Here is a 21,739-nt window from a genome sequence, read left to right on the forward strand (position 1 = left end):
ACATTAGCACCGTATCACATACACATACTACATATCATACAAACACACACACACACATACATACACACCGCATCACATACACATGCTTCCTATCACACACCCACACTCTTCATATCACACACCCACAAATACATTAGCACCGTATCACATACACATTCTACATATTACACAAACACACACACATACATACACACTGCATCACATACACATGCTTCATATCACACACTTACACCCTTCATATCACACACCCACAAATACATTAGCACCATATCACATACACATACTATATATCACACAAACACACACACATACATACATACACACCGCGTCACATACACACGCTTCATATCACAAACCCACAAATACATTAGCACTGTATCACATACACATACTACATATCACACACACACACATACATACACACCGCATCACATACACATACTACATATCACACACACACACCATATCATACGCACCGCATCACATACACATGCTTCATATCACACACACATACATACACACCATATCACATACACATACTACATATCTCACACACACACATACATACACACCACATCACACACACACACACACACACACACACACACATACATACACATACTACATATCACACACACACATACATACACATACTACATATCACACACACACATACATACACACCGCATCACACACACACATACATACACACCATATCACATACACATACTACATATCACACATACATACACACCGCATCACACACACACACATACATACACACCATATCACATACTACATATCACACACACACACACACATACATACACACCGCATCACACACACACATACATACACACCATATCACATACACATACTACATATCACACACACACACATACATACACACCACATCACATACACATGCTTCATATCACACACACACACACATACATACACACCACATCACATACACATGCTTCATATCACACACACACACACATATATACACACCGCATCACATACACATGCTTCATATCACACACACACACACACATATACATACACACCATATCACATACACATACTACATATCACACAAGCACACACATACATACACACCACATCACATACACATGCTTCATATCACAAGCCCACACACACCATATCATACGCACCATATCACACACATACGCTCCATATCATCAAGACCCACACATAAGCAGCACACCACATCGCACAACCACACATACATACACGCCACATCACAGAGCCAAACATACGTACACACCACATAACACACACAATACACTGTGTCACCACTGCATATTTAGTGAATGTTTTTAGAGATCGGGAATAATGAGGGAACAGCCATGCTGTTAGTCTTACTTGCCTTTCCTCACTAGAAATATAGCTTGTAGTTAAGCTTCTACCTCACCCACGCGCTACTTGATAAACTACACCACATGATTATCAAGTAGCTTATACTTAAAAATGCACATCTGGCCACTGCCATACTAAATTTTCTATTGTCTCCAGTGGGAGTTGTCTGCCTTAGCGTCATGCCGACATTTATTACAGCTTAACATAAGCCTCTCATCACCTAAATATTGTAGGTTTATTAAGATTATAAAAGGTATACAATAATGTTTAGATCAGGTTTAATTCTTTGTAACTTTAAGCTTCTTTAGGAACAAACAATTCAGTCCTGCAGTTTTTATCATTTTGGGATGATCCCTCCCCTTTAACAAATATACCAGCTATATTAAAAATGTACACTTTTTTTAAATTTCAGAATTATAACAATAGTTTGCCTTGCCCTTAGGAGACCTTCATGAAAACATTACTCTGTAAAGCAGGGGTGCTTAACCTTAGTGCTTCAGACGTTTTGGAATTACATTTCCCATGGCATAAGCTGGGTGAGCATCATGGGAAATATAGTTTCAAAACCTCTGGAGCACCAAGATTGAGCACCCCTGCTGTAAAGCAATATTATCTTTAATGCAGAAGAACACATGATGACGTCCTGAGGAGAACCATCATATTGACATAAACACTTAAATGAAATAATTACACTGGTATAATAAAGAGTTTTATAGTAGTGCCTATGAATAAAGTTAATAGACGACATTTTGTAGGTGATGATCTTTGTGTTAGCGTCCATTTAGTAATTAAGCATTTTATATTACAATCCAAAGTGTTTACTTTCCCTTTAAAGGGATATTATACTGTAAAAAGGACATACTCTAATTTGTTAGACCACACAATTTTTGCATTACTGATCCTAGCTGTGTGTTTATCCCTAGTTAAAACATGTTGATTGGCAGCTATGTGCAACTGTGGCTCTTGATTAGTTGATTAGTTGAACGGCCATAGGAGTTGGAGTTCTTTCAGCTTCCAAGCAAGATTTACCTGTATTTTGGCCAAGATCTAAAACGCAAATGTACGCCCTGTAACAAATCAGAACATGGCATTTTTATGAAAATGTCCCTTTAAGTGAACATATCCTGTTCATATGAAGACTTCCAGCAATACAAATATTTCTATACACACACAATCCAAATTATAAATATATGCACAGATGCCCAGAGGTACTTAGATAAATATATAGTCACTGTAAGCACACAGACAAAACAAGTAATGTTTGCCTCATCCTTTCCTGCAGGGAAACCAATTTAAAAAAAAAAAAAAAAAAAAAAAACACAGAAAATTTACAGATAATAGAAATGTGTCCTAGATTTTGGTGAACATGGTAGTGATAGAAAACATAAGCGTCTCTGTACAAGAGAAAACCATATAACAAGTAATGCATACTACTTTTGATAGCAATTATTTTCCTTCATATATTTTAATAATGATCTAATTAGGTCTTTAGATGTTTTTCTTCTTAAAAGAGAAGAGTTCACAGCTGCATTCATTACTTTTGGGAATTCAGAACCTGGCCCCAGGAGGAGGCAAAGACACCCCAGCCAAAGACTTAAATACCTCCCCCACTTCCCTCATCCTCCAGTCATTCTTTGCCTCTCGTCACAGGAGGTTGGCAGAGAAGTGTACAGAAGTTTGAGATAGTGTCTTATGGAGGGTAGTACTCTTCGCAATGGGACTGGAGTTTTAAGTAATCCTTTCAGCCTCTCAGTGAGAGCATGGATGAAAGTTAGAGTCCGGAGATGCAGGGAGAGTTTTCCTGCGAACCCATCCCGACTCATATTTACAGCTCCTTTGGTAATCAGCTTTGACGAGTTTCGCTGCCTACCTTTCTTCACTCAAGTCCATGTAAGAAGCGAGGCTACTATCTGTCACACTGGAAGGGCTGTGTTCCTGTTCCATGGCGTAGATTCCGGTAAGATCGTTTAATTTTATTTCAATATGTGAATGTAATGTTAACGAAATAAGGTAGGGTCCCTTTTATCTTAATAAGGAATCATGGGTTAATATCTCCTGAGGGGGGTTATTGAACAGGGGGACTTTTAATCATGTTTGTTATATGGTTCTATCTGCAAATGTGTAGCTTTACTTAGGCTCACAGTCTTTACGGAACATAACAGCCTTCTTTTAATGACGCAATCTTTCCAGATTACGCACCCTTTTGTGACTGGCACGGTGCAACTCGTGACAGGTGCGGTTAGGTTGTTTTTAACTTCGGTATACTGACTGTGTGCGACCGAGAGAGTCTAGCTCGTAGCTTGTCTGGTTCACAGGAGGTGGTGAGTGCCCCAGCCATTGGTGGTGTCAAAGGGTGCCGGTTAGTTTTATCTTTTTGTAATCCCAAGAGTCTGCCGTACTCTCTTCTTTTGAGTTTGGGAGCTTAGAGTGCATTGAGCCATCCACCTCCGTTTCTATGACCCGTGAGGCGCATGCCCAAGACCCTTTCCCGGATACGCACGCAGATGTCCCTAGGGCCTTCACTCCTTCTCCGGAGAGTGGCCTTTTTCTGCCGGAGGTTACGTCACGGTTCCACACGGCCATTTCTATGGCTCTGTCTCATTTATATCTCCCAAGTGAAGTATTTCTCCAATACTGTCCGTGCTCCGTTAACCTAGGCCCATCGAGCGTGGGATTGCCCGATTCAGTTTGGCCTTCCGTGGAAACGTTGGCCCCTGAGGCTCCAAGGGGCCCCAATCTTGGAGCCAAGGTCTCCAGTAGTTTCGGGGAGGGATGATTTTGCCTTCCGTTATAGGCTGACTCGCCTTAAGGGTTCTTTTAAGACATGTTTGGGCAATGTTAGAGGATCCCAGTCCTATTGGGCAGAGGGATCTGAGGCCTTAGAAGTTGGATGACAAAATGGATATGACGTTAGGGGATGAAGCAATCTTCTTATCGTCTTCATTTCTTTCATGTAATTAGCAAGAGTCCATGAGCTAGTGACGTATGGGATATACATTCCTACCAGGAGGGGCAAAGTTTCCCAAACCTTAAAATGCCTATAAATACACCCCTCACCACACCCACAATTCAGTTTTACAAACTTTGCCTCCGATGGAGGTGGTGAAGTAAGTTTGTGCTAGATTCTACGTTGATATGCGCTCCGCAGCAAGTTGGAGCCCGGTTTTCCTCTCAGCGTGCAGTGAATGTCAGAGGGATGTGAGGAGAGTATTGCCTATTTGAATGCAGTGATCTCCTTCTAAGGGGTCTATTTCATAGGTTCTCTGTTATCGGTCGTAGAGATTCATCTCTTACCTCCCTTTTCAGATCGACGATATACTCTTATATATACCATTACCTCTGCTGATTCTCGTTTCAGTACTGGTTTGGCTATCTGCTATATGTAGATGAGTGTCCTGGGGTAAGTAAGTCTTATTTTCTGTGACACTCCTAGCTATGGTTGGGCACTTTGTTTATAAAGTTCTAAATATATGTATTCAAACATTTATTTGCCTTGACTCAGAATGTTCAACTTTCCTTATTTTTCAGACAGTCAGTTTCATATTTGGGATAATGCATTTTAATTTAACATTTTTTACCTTAAAATTTGACTCTTTCCCTGTGGGCTGTTAGGCTCGCGGGGGCTGAAAATGCTTCATTTTATTGCGTCATTCTTGGCGCGGACTTTTTTGGCGCAAAAATTCTATTTCCGTTTCCGGCGTCATACGTGTCGCCGGAAGTTGCGTCATTCTTTGACGTTATTTTGCGCCAAAGATGTCGGCGTTCCGGATGTGGCGTCATTTTTGGCGCCAAAAAGCATTTAGGCGCCAAATAATGTGGGCGTCTTATTTGGCGCGAAAAAATATGGGCGTCTTTTTTGTCTCCACATTATTTAAGTCTCATTTTTTATTGCTTCTGGTTGCTAGAAGCTTGTTCTTTGGCATTTTTTCCCATTCCTGAAACTGTCATTTAAGGAATTTGATCAATTTTGCTTTATATGTTGTTTTTTTCTTTTACATATTGCAAGATGTTCCACGTTGCAACTGAGTCAGAAGTTACTTCAGGAAAGTCACTGCACAGTGCTGGAGCTACCAAGCTAAGTGTATCTGCTATAAACTTTTGGTATCTGTTTCTCCAGCTGTTATTTGTATTGCATGTCATGTCAAACTTATTAATGCAGATAAAATTTCCTTTAGTACTGTTACATTACCTGTTGCTGTTCCGTCAACATCTAATTTTCAGAGTGTTCCTGATAACATAAGAGATTTTATTTTTTAAATCCATTAAGAAGGCTATGTCTGTTATTTCTCCTTCTAGTATACATAAAAGTCTTTTAAAACTTCTCTTTTTTCAGATGAATTTTTAAATGAACATCATCATTCTGATACTGATAATGGTTCTTCTGGTTCAGAGGTTTCTATCTCAGAGGTTGATGCTGATAAATCTTTGTATTTGTTCAAGATGGAATTTATTCGTTCTTTACTTAAAGAAGTGTTATTTGCATTAGAAATAGAGGATTCTGGTCCTCTTGATTCTAAATGTAAACGTTTAAATAAGGTTTTTTAAATCTCCTGTAGTTATTCCAGAAGTGTTTTATCTCCCTGATGCTATTTCTGAAGTAATTTCCAGGGAATGGAATAATTTGGGTAATTTATTTACTCCTTCTAGACGTTTAAGCAAATTATATCCTGTGCCATCTGACAGATTAGAGTTTTTTGAGACAAAAATCCCTAAGGTTATGGGGCTATCTCTACTCCTGCTAATGTACTACTATTCCTACGGCAGATAGTACTTCATTTAAGGATCCTTTAGATAGGAAAATTGAATCCTTTCTAAGAAAAGCTTACTTATGTTCAGGTAATCTTCTTAGACCTGCTATATTTTTAGCGGATGTTGCTGCAGCTTCAACTTTTTGATTAGAAGCTTTAGAGCAACAAGTAACAGATCATAATTTTATAGCATTATAATTATTCTATAACATGCTAATAATTTTATTGGTGATACCATCTTTTGATATCATTAGAGTTGATGTCAGGTATATGTCTCTAGCTATTTTAGCTAGAGAAGCTTTATGGATTAAACTTGGAATGCTGACATGTCTTCTAAGTCATCTTTGCTTTCCCTTTCTTTCCAGGGTAAATAATCATTTTAGTTCCTTTCCTTTCAAGGAACAAAAGCCTGATCCTTCATCCTCAGGAGCGGTATCAGTTTGGAAACTATTTCCAGTTTGGAATATATCCAAGCCTTATAGAAACCTATAGCCAGCTCCTAAGTACCTATGAAGGTGCGGCCCTTATTCCAGCTCAGCTGGTATGGGGCAGATTACGTTTTCTTCAAAGAAATTTGGATCAATTCCGTTCTTAATCTCTGGTTTCAGAAACATTGTTTCAGAAAGGTACAGAATTGGCTTCAAGTTAAGGCCTCCTGCTAAGAGATTCTTTTCTTTCCCGTGTCCCAGTTAACACAGCTAAGGCTCAGCATTTCTGTAATGTGTTTCAGATCTAGAGTTGGCTGGAGTATTTATGCCGGTTCCAGTTCTGGAACAGGGGCTGGGGTTTTATTTTATCTCTTCATTTGTACCAAAGAAGGTCAATTCCTTCAGACCAGTTCCGGATCTGTCATTATTGAATCGTTATGTTAGGATACCAACATTCAAGATGGTTACTGTAGGACTATCCTGCCTTTTGTTTAGCAAGGGCATTATATGTCTACAATAGATTTACAGGATGTGTATCTGCATATTCCGATTCATCCAGATCACTTTTAGTGTCTGAGATTCTCTTTTTAGACAAGCATTACCAGTTTTGTGGCTCTACCGTTTGGCCTAGCCTCAGTTCCAAGAATTTTTTTCAAAGGTTCTCGGTGCCCCTTTTTTCTGTAATCAGAGAATAGGGTTTTGGTATTTCCTTATTTGGACGATATCTTGGTACTTGCTCAGTCTTCTCATTTTCGAAGAATCTCATACGAATCGACTTGTGTTGTTTCTTCAATTTCATGGTTGGAGGATCAATTTACCATTCAGTTCATTGATTCCTCAGACAAGGGTAACCTTTTTAGGTTTCTAGATAAATTCAGTGTCTATGACTCTGTCCTTGTCAGACAAGAGAAGTTTAACATTGATATCAGCTTGTCAAAACCTTCAGTCACAATCATTCCCTTTGGTAGCCTTATGCATGGAAATGTTGGGTCTTAGGACTGCCGCATCAGATGCGATCTCCTTTGCTCGTTTTCACATGCGACCTCTTCAGCTCTGTATGCTGACCCAATGGTGCAGGGATTACTCAAAGATATCTCAATTAATATCTTTAAACCGATTTTACAACACTCTCTGACATGGTGGACAGATCACCATCGTTTAGTTCAGGGGGCTTCTTTGTTCTTCCGACCTGGACTATAATCTCAACAGATGCAAGTCTTACAGGTTGGGGAGCTGTGTGGGGGTATCTGACGGCACAAGGGGTTTGGGAATCTCAGGAGGTGAGATTTCCGATCAATATTTTGGAACTCCGTGCAATTTTCAGAGCTCTTCAGTCTTGGCCTCTTCTCAAGAGAGAGTTGTTCATTTGTTTTCAGATAGACAATGTCACAACTGTGGCATACATCAATCATCAAGGAGGGACTCACAGTCCTCTGGCTATGAAAGAAGTATCTCGAATTTTGGTTTGGGCGGAATCCAGCTCCTGTCTAATCTCTGCGGTTCATATCCCAGGTATGGACAATTGGAAAGCGGATTATCTCAGTCGCCAAATGTTGCATCCGGGCGAATGGTCTCTTCACCCAGAGGTATTTCTTCAGATCGTTCAAATGTGGGAACTTCCAGAAATAGATCTGATGGCTTCTCATCTAAACAAGAAACTTCCCAGGTATCTGTCCAGATCCCGGGATCCTCAGGCGGAGGCAGTGGATGCATTATCACTTCCTTGGAAGTATCATCCTGCCTATATCCTTCCGCCTCTAGTTCTTCTTCCAAGAGTAATCTCCAAGATTCTGAAGGAATGCTCGTTTGTTCTGCTGGTAGCTCCGGCATGGCCTCACAGGTTTTGGTATGCGGATCTTGTCCGGATGGCCTCTTGCCAACCGTGGACTCTTCCGTTAAGACCAGACCTTTTGTCTCAAGGTCCTTTTTTCCATCAGGATCTGAAATCCTTAAATTTAAAGGTATGGAGATTGAACGCTTGATTCTTGGTCAAAGAGGTTTCTCTGACTCTGTGATTAATACTATGTTACAGGCTCGTAAATCTGTATCCAGAGAGATATATTATAGAGTCTGGAAGACTTATATTTCTTGGTGTCTTTCTCATCATTTTTCTTGGCATTCTTTTAGAATACCGAGAATATTACAGTTTCTTCAGGATGGTTTAGATAAGGGTTTGTCCGCAAGTTCCTTGAAAGGTCAAATCTCTGCTCTTTCTGTTCTTTTTCACAGACAGATTGCTATTCTTCCTGATATTCATTGTTTTGTACAAGCTTTGGTTCGTATAAAGCCTGTCATTAAGTCAATTTCTCCTCCTTGGAGTTTGAATTTGGTTCTGGGGGCTCTTCAAGCTCCTCCATTTGAACCTATGCATTCATTGGATATTAAATTACTTTCTTGGAAAGTTTTGTTCCTTTTGGCCATCTCTTCTGCCAGAAGAGTTTCTGAATTATCTGCTCTTTCTTGTGAGTCTCCTTTTCTGATTTTTCATCAGGATAAGGCGGTGTTGCGAACTTCTTTTGAATTTTTACCTAAGTTGTGAATTCCAACAACATTAGTAGAGACATTGTGGTTCCTTCATTATGTCTTAATCCTAAGAATTCTAAGGAGAAATCGTTGCATTCTTTGGATGTTATTAGAGCTTTGAAATATTATGTTGAAGCTACTAAGTCTTTCCGAAAGACTTCAAGTTTATTTGTTATCTTTTCCGGTTTTAGAAAGGCCAGAAAACTTCTGCCATTTCTTTGGCATCTTGGTTGAAATCTTTAATTCATCTTGCCTATGTTGAGTCGGGTAAGACTCCGCCTCATAGGATTACAGCTCATTCTACTAGGTCAGTTTCTACTTCCTGGGCGTTTAGGAATGAAGCTTCGGTTGATCAGATTTGCAAAGCGGCAACTTGGTCCTCTTTGCATACTTTTACCAAATTCTACCATTTTGTTGTATTTTCTTCTTCTGAAGCAGTTTTTGGTAGAAAAGTACTTCAGGCAGCGTTTTCAGTTTGAATCTTCTGCTTATGTTTTTTCATTAAACTTTATTTTGGGTGTGGATTATTTTCAGCAGGAATTGGCTGTCTTTATTTTATCCCTCCCTCTCTAGTGACTCTTGTGTGGAAAGATCCACATCTTGGGTAGTCATTATCCCATACGTCACTAGCTCATGGACTCTTGCTAATTACATGAAAGAAAACATAATTTATGTAAGAACTTACCTGATAAATTCATTTCTTTCATATTAGCAAGAGTCCATGAGGCCCGCCCTTTTTTTGTGGTGGTTATGATTTTTTTGTATAAAGCACAATTATTCCAATTCCTTATTTTATATGCTTTCGCACTTTTTTCTTATCACCCCACTTCTTGGCTATTCGTTAAACTGAATTGTGGGTGTGGTGAGGGGTGTATTTATAGGCATTTTAAGGTTTGGGAAACTTTGCCCCTCCTGGTAGGAATGTATATCCCATACGTCACTAGCTCATGGACTCTTGCTAATATGAAAGAAATGAATTTATCAGGTAAGTTCTTACATAAATTATGTTTTTATTTTTTTTATATGTTTTTTGGTTCCTTTTCTGAGCTTGGGTGAATAAGAACCTCTATTCGGCTGGTCCTGTTGTTGTTCTCATTCACCTTGGGTGTTCACCCGATGGGTGCTGCCTTTCATTTTATTTTTGATCCGGATGGATGTGTTTATTTAGTTTTTTCCTTGAGCTCAGTTTTTCTTGAAACCGATACTTGCAACTCGGGAGTTGCGCACTTGTTGAATATTAGAATTTTCGTTTCTAGTTCATTTATTGATCCTTCAGGACAAAATTTCTTGGACCTTGAACAGTTCCAGAGTGCTTTTATACCAGACTGGTAACTGGTCGGGTGCTTTTTCAGCTGTTACCAGAGTTCATATCACCTTCGTGGTGCTAAGGATACCTCTTGGCCTATTCTATGGACTCCGGGCTCGGATCCTACTGAGGTATGAGGCCTGTGGTTTATATGCAACTTCTCCGGACGGAGGGTTGTGCGTATCACTCTAAGTGTGGTCGATTCGGGCTACTCGCCTGGCTTATGGTTCTGCTTCGGCAGACGACTCTAGGTTTTTCAGGTCCCCGAGACTTAGAACGGTTATTTCCTTAAATGGAAGTTGGGAGATGTGTGTGACCTATTTGGTCTGATGTGCCGGGTGATTAACGCTTGGTTTTCACTCAAGGTTCTTCCAGATGCTGACTCGATGGCCTAATGCGTTCTTTCTCGCAATGGCGGGGGGATCGTCTGGTCAACTGTGCCGGCATGGGTTTCTCTGTTCCTAGTCGTGTTACTCTGAGAGGTGGTGTGCAGGAGTTCCCTGCCTTCTGTGGGAGTTTAAACTCCGTTTGCCTGCTCAAGGTAGTTTTCAAGCTCTCTAACTGTCGTCTATTTCAGCTCGTCCCTTGGTCAGACTACGGTCTTTGCTGTTCGGGTGCTTTGTGTCCTCGATGTTACGCTAGCCTTGGGACTTGTCAGTAGCGGTGTCGAGGTCAGGTCGGGTAGTTGTCCCTTTTTCCTAGATACTCCGTTTGGAGTTTTACGTGGGCGATGCCTTCCGTTACTCTCTGAGATGGCGAGCAGGGCCCTGGATTATAATTTCCTTTGGGTATTGGTGTTATCCTGCCTGGGTATCACGTGTTACTGCTTGCCTACAAGATTTCTTATGATCTATTTCACTGGATGCTGATTATCAGGCTGTTCAGGAGTCCTTCGTGACTCTTGAGTTTGAGGCCAGATTTACAAACTTTAGAGGGCGCTCCTCCTTGGAGGAGGCAGTTAGGGTTCTCTCTGAGATTGGGTTTTTTAATTGTCTATTGTCGAGAACCCTGGCCTGGTCCTCGGCTCTCTGTGAATGGGTGTGAACGGTTCGGTTTTCACTTGAAATTGTGGTCCTGGGAGCCCTCTTCGTTGTGGCTAGGGCTCTGTGAGAGATGCCTTTGTGACTGTGGCTCAGGCTTTAGGCCTTTCTGACGGGCCCCTACCTGTCTTCTGGTGCATTCACAATGTTCCTTTAGACTCCAGGCGCTTTTCAACTGGGTTGGCGATGTGGCCCGAGGGGTCTTGCATCTATGGTAGTTTTTTTTTCTGTTGTTTATTCCCTTCTCTTTCAGAGTAGGGTTTGGGTTCTCCAGGTTCGGAATTACCTTAGTATCGTGGAGTCCTGGGGGTCCTTGGTCCTGCCTTGCAGTGGTTCTTTCCCTTCCTGGGAGGGGAGCTGTGATGCAACGGTTCTTTCGTTCCCTCAGCAGGAGACTGAGGGTTTTGCTTCCGTGGGGGCTTCTATTACGTGTATCCAATATATGAATGCTGAGACTTTTGGCTTCCTGCCTTGGGAAATGTGCCTTTTTTTTTTGTCTACGACTGCGTGTAAGGGGGTCTCGTACCCGAGCACAATGTTTCTATGTCTCTCGGTAGCATCCTGTTTGTAGCAGCGGTATAACAGGGGATTTTGTTCCTCGTTGATCCTCTCTTCTCTCCTGTAGTCTGTCTTCGGTCCTTTGACTAGCCTTGGGCTGGGACCGTTATCCCGGAGGGAAGGTTAGGGATCGGTTACTCTACACAGTGTTGACCGCTTTTAGCCTTCCTTGAGGGGGGACTCTGTATGTCCTGATGTATCTGATGCCGGAGGGGGGCTTCTTTGCGTTATTTGGTGAGCTGCACCCCTTTAGAGCTGGACAGCTAGCTCAGCATGCTATTGCACTGTGGATACTCTGCACTTTAGCTAACCGAGGGTTGCAAGTTCGATCCCCGGAATCGTCTATTTAGCCTTCCTTTTTCGAGGTTGATAAGATGAGCAGCGCCTTGAGTCCCTTAAGGGGGAGTAGCCGCGCTTTACAAGATCATTTATGTTTTACTGGAACCATCCACAGCGATTTGTTTAGTGATGGTGTATCCAGTTACAGATACTTGCTTTTGTCTGGATGCTAACTAGCTTGTCGTACCTTTAGGAGGTTTTGAGTTAGCGATAGGGTCTGCCCTCCTTTTAGAGGCTGGTCTTTAAGAGTTTCTGTTCAGACGTTTTGAGTTCTCTGTGAGAGCCCTGTTCTAGCTGCTGGGATATTTATCCTGTTCCTACTGTCTCCACCTATCTAGCCTCCAGATCTAGATATGTTATGGAGCTTCATGGGATTCAGGAATTTCCTGGCGTACCTCAGGGTATGGTATGAGATTGGGGGACATGAGGGGTTCCTCGAGTCCTTTTGAAGACATGTTCCCTGTGTATGGATCTTTCCTTTTGGGTCCTTGTATTCTAGGGAGTTTGTCTCCCTGGTCGTAGCCTTTGTAAAGACAACCATGGGTTGCTTTTAGGTGTTGAGTGGGAAAAGTTCCTTGGATTTCCTGGTCTCTGGTTCCCTTTTGGGGGACAGATGTGGTCCTTATCTTTAGCCGGTTACCTTCTTGGGTGTCGTGTCCTGTGGGACTGACGCTTCAGAGTTTGTTTGGACCTGACGGACTCTGGGTCTGAGTGCTCTCTAGTTCGGCTGTGCCGGTGGTGTAACTGATGTGTAGTTACCTGGGCTCAGGTTTTTCTCCGTGTCATTTGTACTTAAGTTTTCTTTTTTGGGTGTTGAGTAATTCAGGCTGTGGTGCCTTTCGAAGGGGCCACCTTTTGTACCCACCCATTATTGCATTCAGTTTTCTCTAGCTTGGGTATTGTTTTCCAAAAAGTAATGAATGCAGCTTTTGGACTCTTCCTTTTTAAGAAGAAAAACATAAATTATGCTTACCTGATAATTTCATTTTCTTCTGAAGGGAAGAGTCCACAGCTCCCGCCCATGTTTTTATCTCTATGAGGCGGCTGTAAATTTTTTGTTCTTCTGCCACCTTTTTTCACCCTGATATTTCTCCTACTGTTCCTTGTTCCCTTGGGAGAATGACTGGGGGATGAGGGAAGTGGAGGAGGTATTTAAGCCTTTGGCTGGGGTGTCTTTGCCTCCTCCTGGTGCCAAGGTTCTGAATTCCCAAAAGTAATGAATGCAGCTGTGGACTCTTCCCTTTAGAAGAAAATGAAATGATCAGGTAAGCATAATTTATGTTTTTTTAATAATCCTTATTGTCGTCACTAGTATCACTAGTCATAGGAATAAAAAAGTAATGGTTGGTTTCTTTTTTCCCCAATGTAGAATATTCATGATTTCTCTTTGGAGAAAGATTCATCGGGGAACCCAGTTATGGAAGATGGAAAGGGGCGCTGTCCTTTTGATCCAAAGTATAATTCCACAGCCATCATGGTTGGTAAGTCTTGTACATCATCATACACACGGGTTACTTGAGTACATCAGAGAAGAAGGATGACTTAAAAACAGTTGATTGAATCTTTATATACCTGGGTTGTCCAACTTTGATACAGGGGCCACAATATGATTTCCATTGTTTTTTTGTTTTTTTCTGGTCCTTAACGGATTAATTTGTGTATGGTTGTTCATACATGTGTGGATCTGGGAGGTATTATGCAACAATTTTACAGGCATTCATTACACCCCCAGCTTGCTTTTAAATGGTACATGTTCAGCTTTTCTTACATTGAAATATTTAATTTAGCTGTGGAACTACCTTATTCCTGCACATCATTTGCACAGTGTTTACCTTAAGTACAACTTTCGACTTCTCTAGATATTCGTTAGCATTTTTCAAGTTGATATTTCAACAAAAATAGTCCTATTAGCTTAGCAAATGTGAACATGTGAAAAATAACTGTCTGTTGGATCTGTACGCAGATGCATTTCAGAACACTTTAATTTGGATCTATTGTGTGTTCTGCCTGTCATTGACTTTTCTTCTCTACTCTGCCAGATGGGGAGATGTATGCTGGCACTGTCAGCCATTTTCAAGGAAATGAGCCCATCATTTACAAGAGCCATGACGGCAGGATATCGATGAAGACTGAGAACTCTCTCAACTGGCTTGAAGGCAAGCTTCTAATTGTTTATATCTTGGGTGATTGGTCTAGAATTGAGGTGGAAAACGAAGGTGTCACTATACTGGTTATTTTATTTCTTCTGTTATGTGTGATCAGTCCACGGGTCATCATTACTTCTGGGATATAACTCCTCCCCAACAGGAAATGCAAGAGGATTCACCCAGCAGAGCTGCATATAGCTCCTCCCCTCTACGTCAGTCCCAGTCATTCTCTTGCACCCAACGACTAGATAGGATGTGTGAGAGGACTATGGTGATTATACTTAGTTTTTATGACTTCAATCAAAAGTTTGTTATTTTACAATAGCACCGGAGCGTGTTATTACTTCTCTGGCAGAGTTTGAGGAAGAATCTGCCAGAGTTTTTTACTATGATTTTAACCGGAGTTGTTAAGATCATATTGCTGTTCTCGGCCATCTGAGGGAGGTAAAGGCTTCAGATCAGGGGACAGCGGGCAGATGAATCTGCATTGAGGTATGTAGCAGTTTTTATTTTCTGAATGGAATTGATGAGAAAATCCTGCCATACCGTTAAAATGACATGTATGTATACACTTCAGTATTCTGGGGATGGTATTTCACCGGAACTACTCTGTTAAAGGTCACTAATCCTTTTAATAACTATTTATCATGTTAAACGTTTTTGCTGGAATGTAGAATCGTTTACATTGCTGAGGTACTGTGTGAATAAATATTTGGGCATTATTTTCCACTTGGCAGCCTTTTTTGCTTTTATTTGTGACAGTTTCGTTTCTCTTCACTGCTGTGTGGGAGAGGGAGGGGCCGTTTTTGGCGCTCTTTGCTACGCATCAAAAAAAATTCCAGTCAGTTACTTTTATATTTCCTGCATGATCCGGTTCATCTCTGACAGATCTCAGGGGTCTTCAAACTTCTTTGAAGGGAGGTAAATTCTCTCAGCAGAGCTGTGAGAATTCTTATAGTGACTGTGAATAAAAACGTTGTTTTGTATTTTTTATGTCAAATTTAATTTACATTTAACCAAACTTACGGCTAAGAACTCAGGATTCGCCATACAGGCACGTAGGGCGCTGTGGCTAAAATCCTGGTCAGCCGATGTTACTTCTAAGTCCAAATTACTTAATATACCTTTCAAGGGGCAGTCTTTATTTGGGCCCGGTTTGAAAGAAATTATCGCTGACATTACAGGAGGTAAGGGCCACGCCCTACCTCAAGACAAAGCCAAAGCTAAGGCTAGACAGTCTAATTTTCGTCCCTTTCGGAATTTCAAAACAGGAGCAGCATCAACCTCCACTGCACCAAAACAGGAGGGAGCTGTTGCTCGTTACAGGCAAGGCTGGAAGCCTAACCAGTCCTGGAACAAGAGCAAGCAGGCCAGGAAACCTGCTGCTGCCCCAAAGACAGCATGAATCGAAAGCCCCCGATCCGGGACCGGATCTAGTGGGGGGCAGACTTTCTCTCTTCGCCCAGGCCTGGGCAAGAGATGTTCAGGATCCCTGGGCACTAGAGATCATATCTCAGGGATACCTTCTAGACTTCAAATTATCTCCCCCAAGAGGGAGATTTCATCTGTCAAGGTTGTCAACAAACCAGATAAAGAAAGAGGCGTTTCTACGCTGTGTACAAAATCTGTTATTAATGGGAGTGATCCATCCGGTTCCGCGGTCGGAACAAGGACAAGGGTTCTACTCAAACCTGTTTGTGGTTCCCAAAAAAGAGGGAACTTTCAGGCCAATCTTAGATTTAAAGATTCTAAACAAATTCCTAAGAGTTCCATCCTTCAAAATGGAAACTATTCGGACAATCTTACCCATGATCCAAAAGGGTCAGTACATGACCACAGTGGATTTAAAAGATGCTTACCTTCACATACCGATCCACAAAGATCATCACCGGTATCTAAGGTTTGCCTTCTTAGACAGGCACTACCAGTTTGTAGCTCTTCCATTCGGATTGGCTACGGCTCCAAGAATCTTCACAAAGGTTCTGGGTGCCCTTCTGGCGGTACTAAGACCGCGAGGGATTTCGGTAGCTCCGTACCTAGACGACATTCTAATACAAGCTTCAAGCTTTCAGACTGCCAAGTCTCATACAGAGTTAGTTCTGGCATTTCTAAGGTCGCATGGATGGAAAGTGAACGAAAAGAAGAGTTCTCTTTTTCCTCTCACAAGAGTTCCATTCTTGGGGACTCTTATAGATTCTGTAGAAATGAAGATTTACCTGACAGAAGACAGGTTAACAAAGCTTCAAAATGCATGCCGTGTCCTTCATTCCATTCAACACCCGTCAGTAGCTCAATGCATGGAGGTGATCGGCTTAATGGTAGCGGCAATGGACATAGTACCTTTTGCACGCCTACACCTCAGACCGCTGCAATTGTGCATGCTAAGTCAGTGGAATGGGGATTACTCAGATTTGTCCCCTACTCTGAATCTGAATCAAGAGACCAGAAATTCTCTTCTATGGTGGCTTTATCGGCCACACCTGTCCAGGGGGATGCCATTCAGCAGGCCAGACTGGACAATTGTAACAACAGACGCCAGCCTACTAGGTTGGGGCGCTGTCTGGAATTCTCTGAAGGCTCAGGGACTATGGAATCAGGAGGAGAGTCTCCTTCCAATAAACATTCTGGAATTGAGAGCAGTTCTCAATGCCCTTCTGGCTTGGCCCCAATTAACAACTCGGGGGTTCATCAGGTTTCAGTCGGACAACATCACGACTGTAGCTTACATCAACCATCAGGGAGGGACAAGAAGCTCCCTAGCAATGATGGAAGTATCAAAGATAATTCGCTGGGCAGAGTCTCACTCTTGCCACCTGTCAGCAATCCACATCCCGGGAGTGGAGAACTGGGAGGCGGATTTCTTGAGTCGCCAGACTTTTCATCCGGGGGAGTGGGAACTTCATCCGGAGGTCTTTGCCCAAATACTTCGACGTTGGGGCAAACCAGAGATAGATCTCATGGCGTCTCGCCAGAACGCCAAACTTCCTCACTACGGGTCCAGATCCAGGGATCCGGGAGCGGTTCTGATAGATGCTTTGACAGCACCTTGGAACTTCGGGATGGCTTATGTGTTTCCACCCTTCCCGCTGCTTCCTCGATTGATTGCCAAAATCAAACAGGAGAGAGCATCAGTGATTCTAATAGCGCCTGCATGGCCACGCAGGACTTGGTATGCAGATCTAGTGGACATGTCATCCTGTCCGCCTTGGTCTCTACCTCTAAGACAGGACCTTCTGATACAGGGTCCATTCAAACATCAAAATCTAACTTCTCTGAAGCTGACTGCTTGGAAATTGAACGCTTGATTTTATCAAAACGTGGTTTTTCTGAGTCGGTTATTGATACCCTGATACAGGCTAGGAAGCCTGTTACCAGAAGGATTTACCATAAAATATGGCGTAAATACCTATACTGGTGCGAATCCAAAGGTTACTCCTGGAGTAAGGTTAGGATCGCTAGGATATTGTCTTTTCTACAAGAAGGTTTAGAAAAGGGTTTATCAGCTAGTTCATTAAAGGGACAGATTTCAGCTCTGTCCATCTTGTTACACAGGCGTCTGTCAGAAAATCCAGACGTCCAGGCTTTTTGTCAGGCTTTAGCTAGGATCAAGCCTGTGTTTAAAGCTGTTGCTCCGCCATGGAGTTTAAACTTAGTTCTTAACGTTTTACAAGGTGTTCCGTTTGAACCCCTTCATTCCATTGATATAAAATTGTTATCTTGGAAAGTTCTGTTTTTAATGGCTATTTCCTCGGCTCGAAGAGTCTCTGAGTTATCAGCCTTACATTGTGATTCTCCTTATCTGATTTTTCACTCAGACAAGGTAGTTCTGCGTACTAAACCTGGGTTCTTACCTAAGGTAGTCACTAACAGGAATATCAATCAAGAGATTGTTGTTCCATCCTTGTGTCCAAATCCTTCTTCAAAGAAGGAACGTCTTCTACACAATCTGGATGTAGTTCGTGCCCTCAAGTTCTACTTGCAGGCAACTAAAGATTTTCGCCAAACTTCTTCCCTGTTTGTCGTTTATTCTGGACAGAGGAGAGGTCAAAAAGCTTCTGCTACCTCTCTCTCTTTTTGGCTTCGTAGCATAATACGTTTAGCCTATGAGACTGCTGGACAGCAGCCTCCTGAAAGAATTACAGCCCACTCCACTAGAGCTGTGGCTTCCACTTGGGCCTTTAAGAATGAGGCCTCTGTTGAACAGATTTGCAAGGCTGCAACTTGGTCTTCGCTTCATACTTTTTCCAAATTTTACAAATTTGACACTTTTGCTTCTTCGGAGGCTATTTTTGGGAGAAAGGTTCTTCAGGCAGTGGTTCCTTCTGTATAATGAGCCTGCCTATCCCTCCCGTCATCCGTGTACTTTTGCTTTGGTATTGGTATCCCAGAAGTAATGATGACCCGTGGACTGATCACACATAACAGAAGAAAACATAATTTATGCTTACCTGATAAATTCCTTTCTTCTGTTGTGTGATCAGTCCACGGCCCGCCCTGTTTTAAGGCAGGTAAATATTTTTTAAATTATACTCCAGTCACCACTTCACCCTTGGTTACTCCTTTCTCGTTGATTCTTGGTCGAATGACTGGGACTGACGTAGAGGGGAGGAGCTATATGCAGCTCTGCTGGGTGAATCCTCTTGCATTTCCTGTTGGGGAGGAGTTATATCCCAGAAGTAATGATGACCCGTGGACTGATCACACAACAGAAGAAAGGAATTTATCAGGTAAGCATAAATTATGTTTTTTGGGCTGCCATTTATTTTTTTAATTCAATTTATTAGCAATTTAGCTTTAATTGCTAAAATAAGATATGGTTGTATAATAAAAAAAAATATTACTTTCATGTTTTACTGTCCCTTTGACTTATAAAAAAATACCATGAAAATGCGAGATAATGGTATTTAAATGATTATAATCAATTGGAGCACATCTTAAAAAGGTTTGCCCACTCTGGTCTAGATACAGGAATACTGTTGGTCTAGGAGAGTTCCACCTCAAAGGTGTACAAGTGTCTTGAATGTGAAGAGACATTTAAATGAAAACATTAATTCATTAGTGCATGCAATTGTTTTCATTAGTGTATTTTGCTAATTATATTTTTAACACCTGCAAAATAATTAAACACATAGCTAAAGTTCTGCTCAAGAACTGCAACGCATTGGAGCTCCTAGGCAGGGCACAGCCAGTGATCCAATTAGGAATTGTATATGGATGTACCTGCCAATCACTGCCATGTCCTGATCAGAAGCTTTAATGCATCATTACTTCCAAGCAGGTTTAGTTCTTCATTTAACCCTTTTGTGAAGGTTAAACACAGGGCTAGTTAACATCCTAGTTGTTAAAGCCAGTTCATAAAGTTTACAATATAAGTCTAGGTACGTTTTTGATGTTCTACCAGTCACAGGGCTAGATTACAAGTGGAGTGCTACTTAGCACTTTCGCTCATGTGCAAACACCGCTGGAAGTAAATTTTTAATGCTGGTGGGTTAGCGTACATATTAAAAGTTGAAAGTAAATTGTTTCTCTCTCACTTTCTATCTCTTTCCATTTTATTAGATAGTGTGTAACACTTTATTTCAATGTATTTATGATGTGTTTGATGCACTTTTTTTTTTACCCTTACACTCTTACCCTTTACTCAAGGTCTTCAATCGTACAAACCTAACGAGCGCTAATTTAGTTTGTGCTCGAGTGAATGCGTTCACTTTCAACTTGTAATACACGCGCCAGCCGGTGTGATATTGGTTATCATGACCCTCACTAACAATAGCGCACCACTTGTAACCTAGCCCAGAGTGTTTAAAACTGCAGTGTAAACTAGCCCCTAGTTAGAGGACATCACAGTTATACTATATTACATTTATTATTGCATTACAATGTCTTCTCTGGCTGCTCATTATAAAATGAATTTTCATGTGCATCTTTACTGGTAAAAATGAATAGATGGAAATATCTGCACATAACCTCAGTTTTGAAATTTTAATTCTGAATTTGGTTCTTTTGAATTTCAGTAATATTGATAGAACATACTGTATACGCTATCATTGCATAAAGTTAATCTATAAATAGCATTATTAGGCTTCATATTAGGCAGGAAAGCCTATAAATTACATAAGATAACATTCTAATTTCGGACTTGTCATTGCAGATCCAGCTTTTGTGGGCTCTGCTTATATTCGCGAGAGTCTTCCCAAAGGGAATCCTGTGGGTGATGATGATAAAATATATTTCTTCTTCAGTGAGACCGCAAAGGAGTTTGATTTTTTTGAGAACATCATTGTGCCCCGGATAGCGCGAGTGTGCAAGGTGAGGACTAGACGCATGCTCAGCTGGAACATCCTTTACAATTGCACGTAAAGAGACATTCAACACTAACTAAATTATAATCAATGATACAATGGTCCACAGCACTCCAATATAAAAGTTCACTTTATTGTTGGCAAGATAAAACGGAGCAGTAACGTTTCAGGGTTCTCCCCTTAATCATACATACATACATACATACATATGATTAAGGGGAGAACCCCGAAACGTTACTGCTCCGTTTTATCTTGCCCACAATATAGTGAACTTTTATATTGGAGTGCTGTGGACCTATGTATCATTGATTACCTGCTTGGAAGTCAAGACAGCAACCCCGGGTCTTCACGTTCACCAAAGTGATGTTTTTGTATGCTGTACCATTTTATGCTTACACTAACTAAATTATAGATATAATGATGTATTCAAAGCAAAGAGTTGTCTGAGAATAATATGCAGATAATTATTTTTATATTATATTAGTTGTTTAAATATTGAAAAAATAAGTGTAAAGTTTTAGTCAGTGGGTGCCGCCATATTGTAACCTAGGCTTTCTTCTCTAATAAAGACAGTTAGGTATAGTAATAAATAGTTAACTAAACTGTGCAACCAATAACTGTGTGGAATATAGCAGTGTTAAAGGGGCACTCAAGTAAAGTTAAAATTAAACTTTCATGATTCAGCTAGAGCAGCAATTTTAAACAACTTTCCAATTTACTTGCATTAACACAATGTGCACAGTCTTTTTATATTTACACTTTTTGAGTCACCAGCTCCTACTGAGCATATGCAAGAATTCACATTTACATATATGCATTTGTGATTGGCTGATGGCTGTCAAATGATACAGGAGGAGGGAAAATAGACATAACTTTGAAATTTGTCAGAAAAAAATCTACTACTCATGTGAACTAAATTTGAAATTTGATTGTGTACTTTTGTAATGTATGCATCTCCTTCCCAT

At 41.1% G+C, this 21,739-nt stretch overlaps 1 protein-coding gene across 1 annotated transcript in view; it reads left to right on the top strand.

Annotated features, from left to right (window-relative positions):
* The window catches only part of LOC128663385 (semaphorin-4B-like), a 118,987-nt gene that overhangs the window by 71,802 nt on the left and 25,446 nt on the right, over positions 1-21,739 (top strand). Inside the window, exons 5-7 of the mRNA XM_053717691.1 lie at positions 13,695-13,806; positions 14,365-14,481; positions 20,624-20,781. Coding sequence (XP_053573666.1) covers positions 13,695-13,806; positions 14,365-14,481; positions 20,624-20,781 — 387 coding nt within the window. The remainder of the gene's footprint in view (positions 1-13,694; positions 13,807-14,364; positions 14,482-20,623; positions 20,782-21,739) is intronic.

This window comes from Bombina bombina, chromosome 6 (genome assembly GCF_027579735.1).
Source record: "Bombina bombina isolate aBomBom1 chromosome 6, aBomBom1.pri, whole genome shotgun sequence".
In the NCBI taxonomy this organism is placed as follows: domain Eukaryota; kingdom Metazoa; phylum Chordata; class Amphibia; order Anura; family Bombinatoridae; genus Bombina; species Bombina bombina.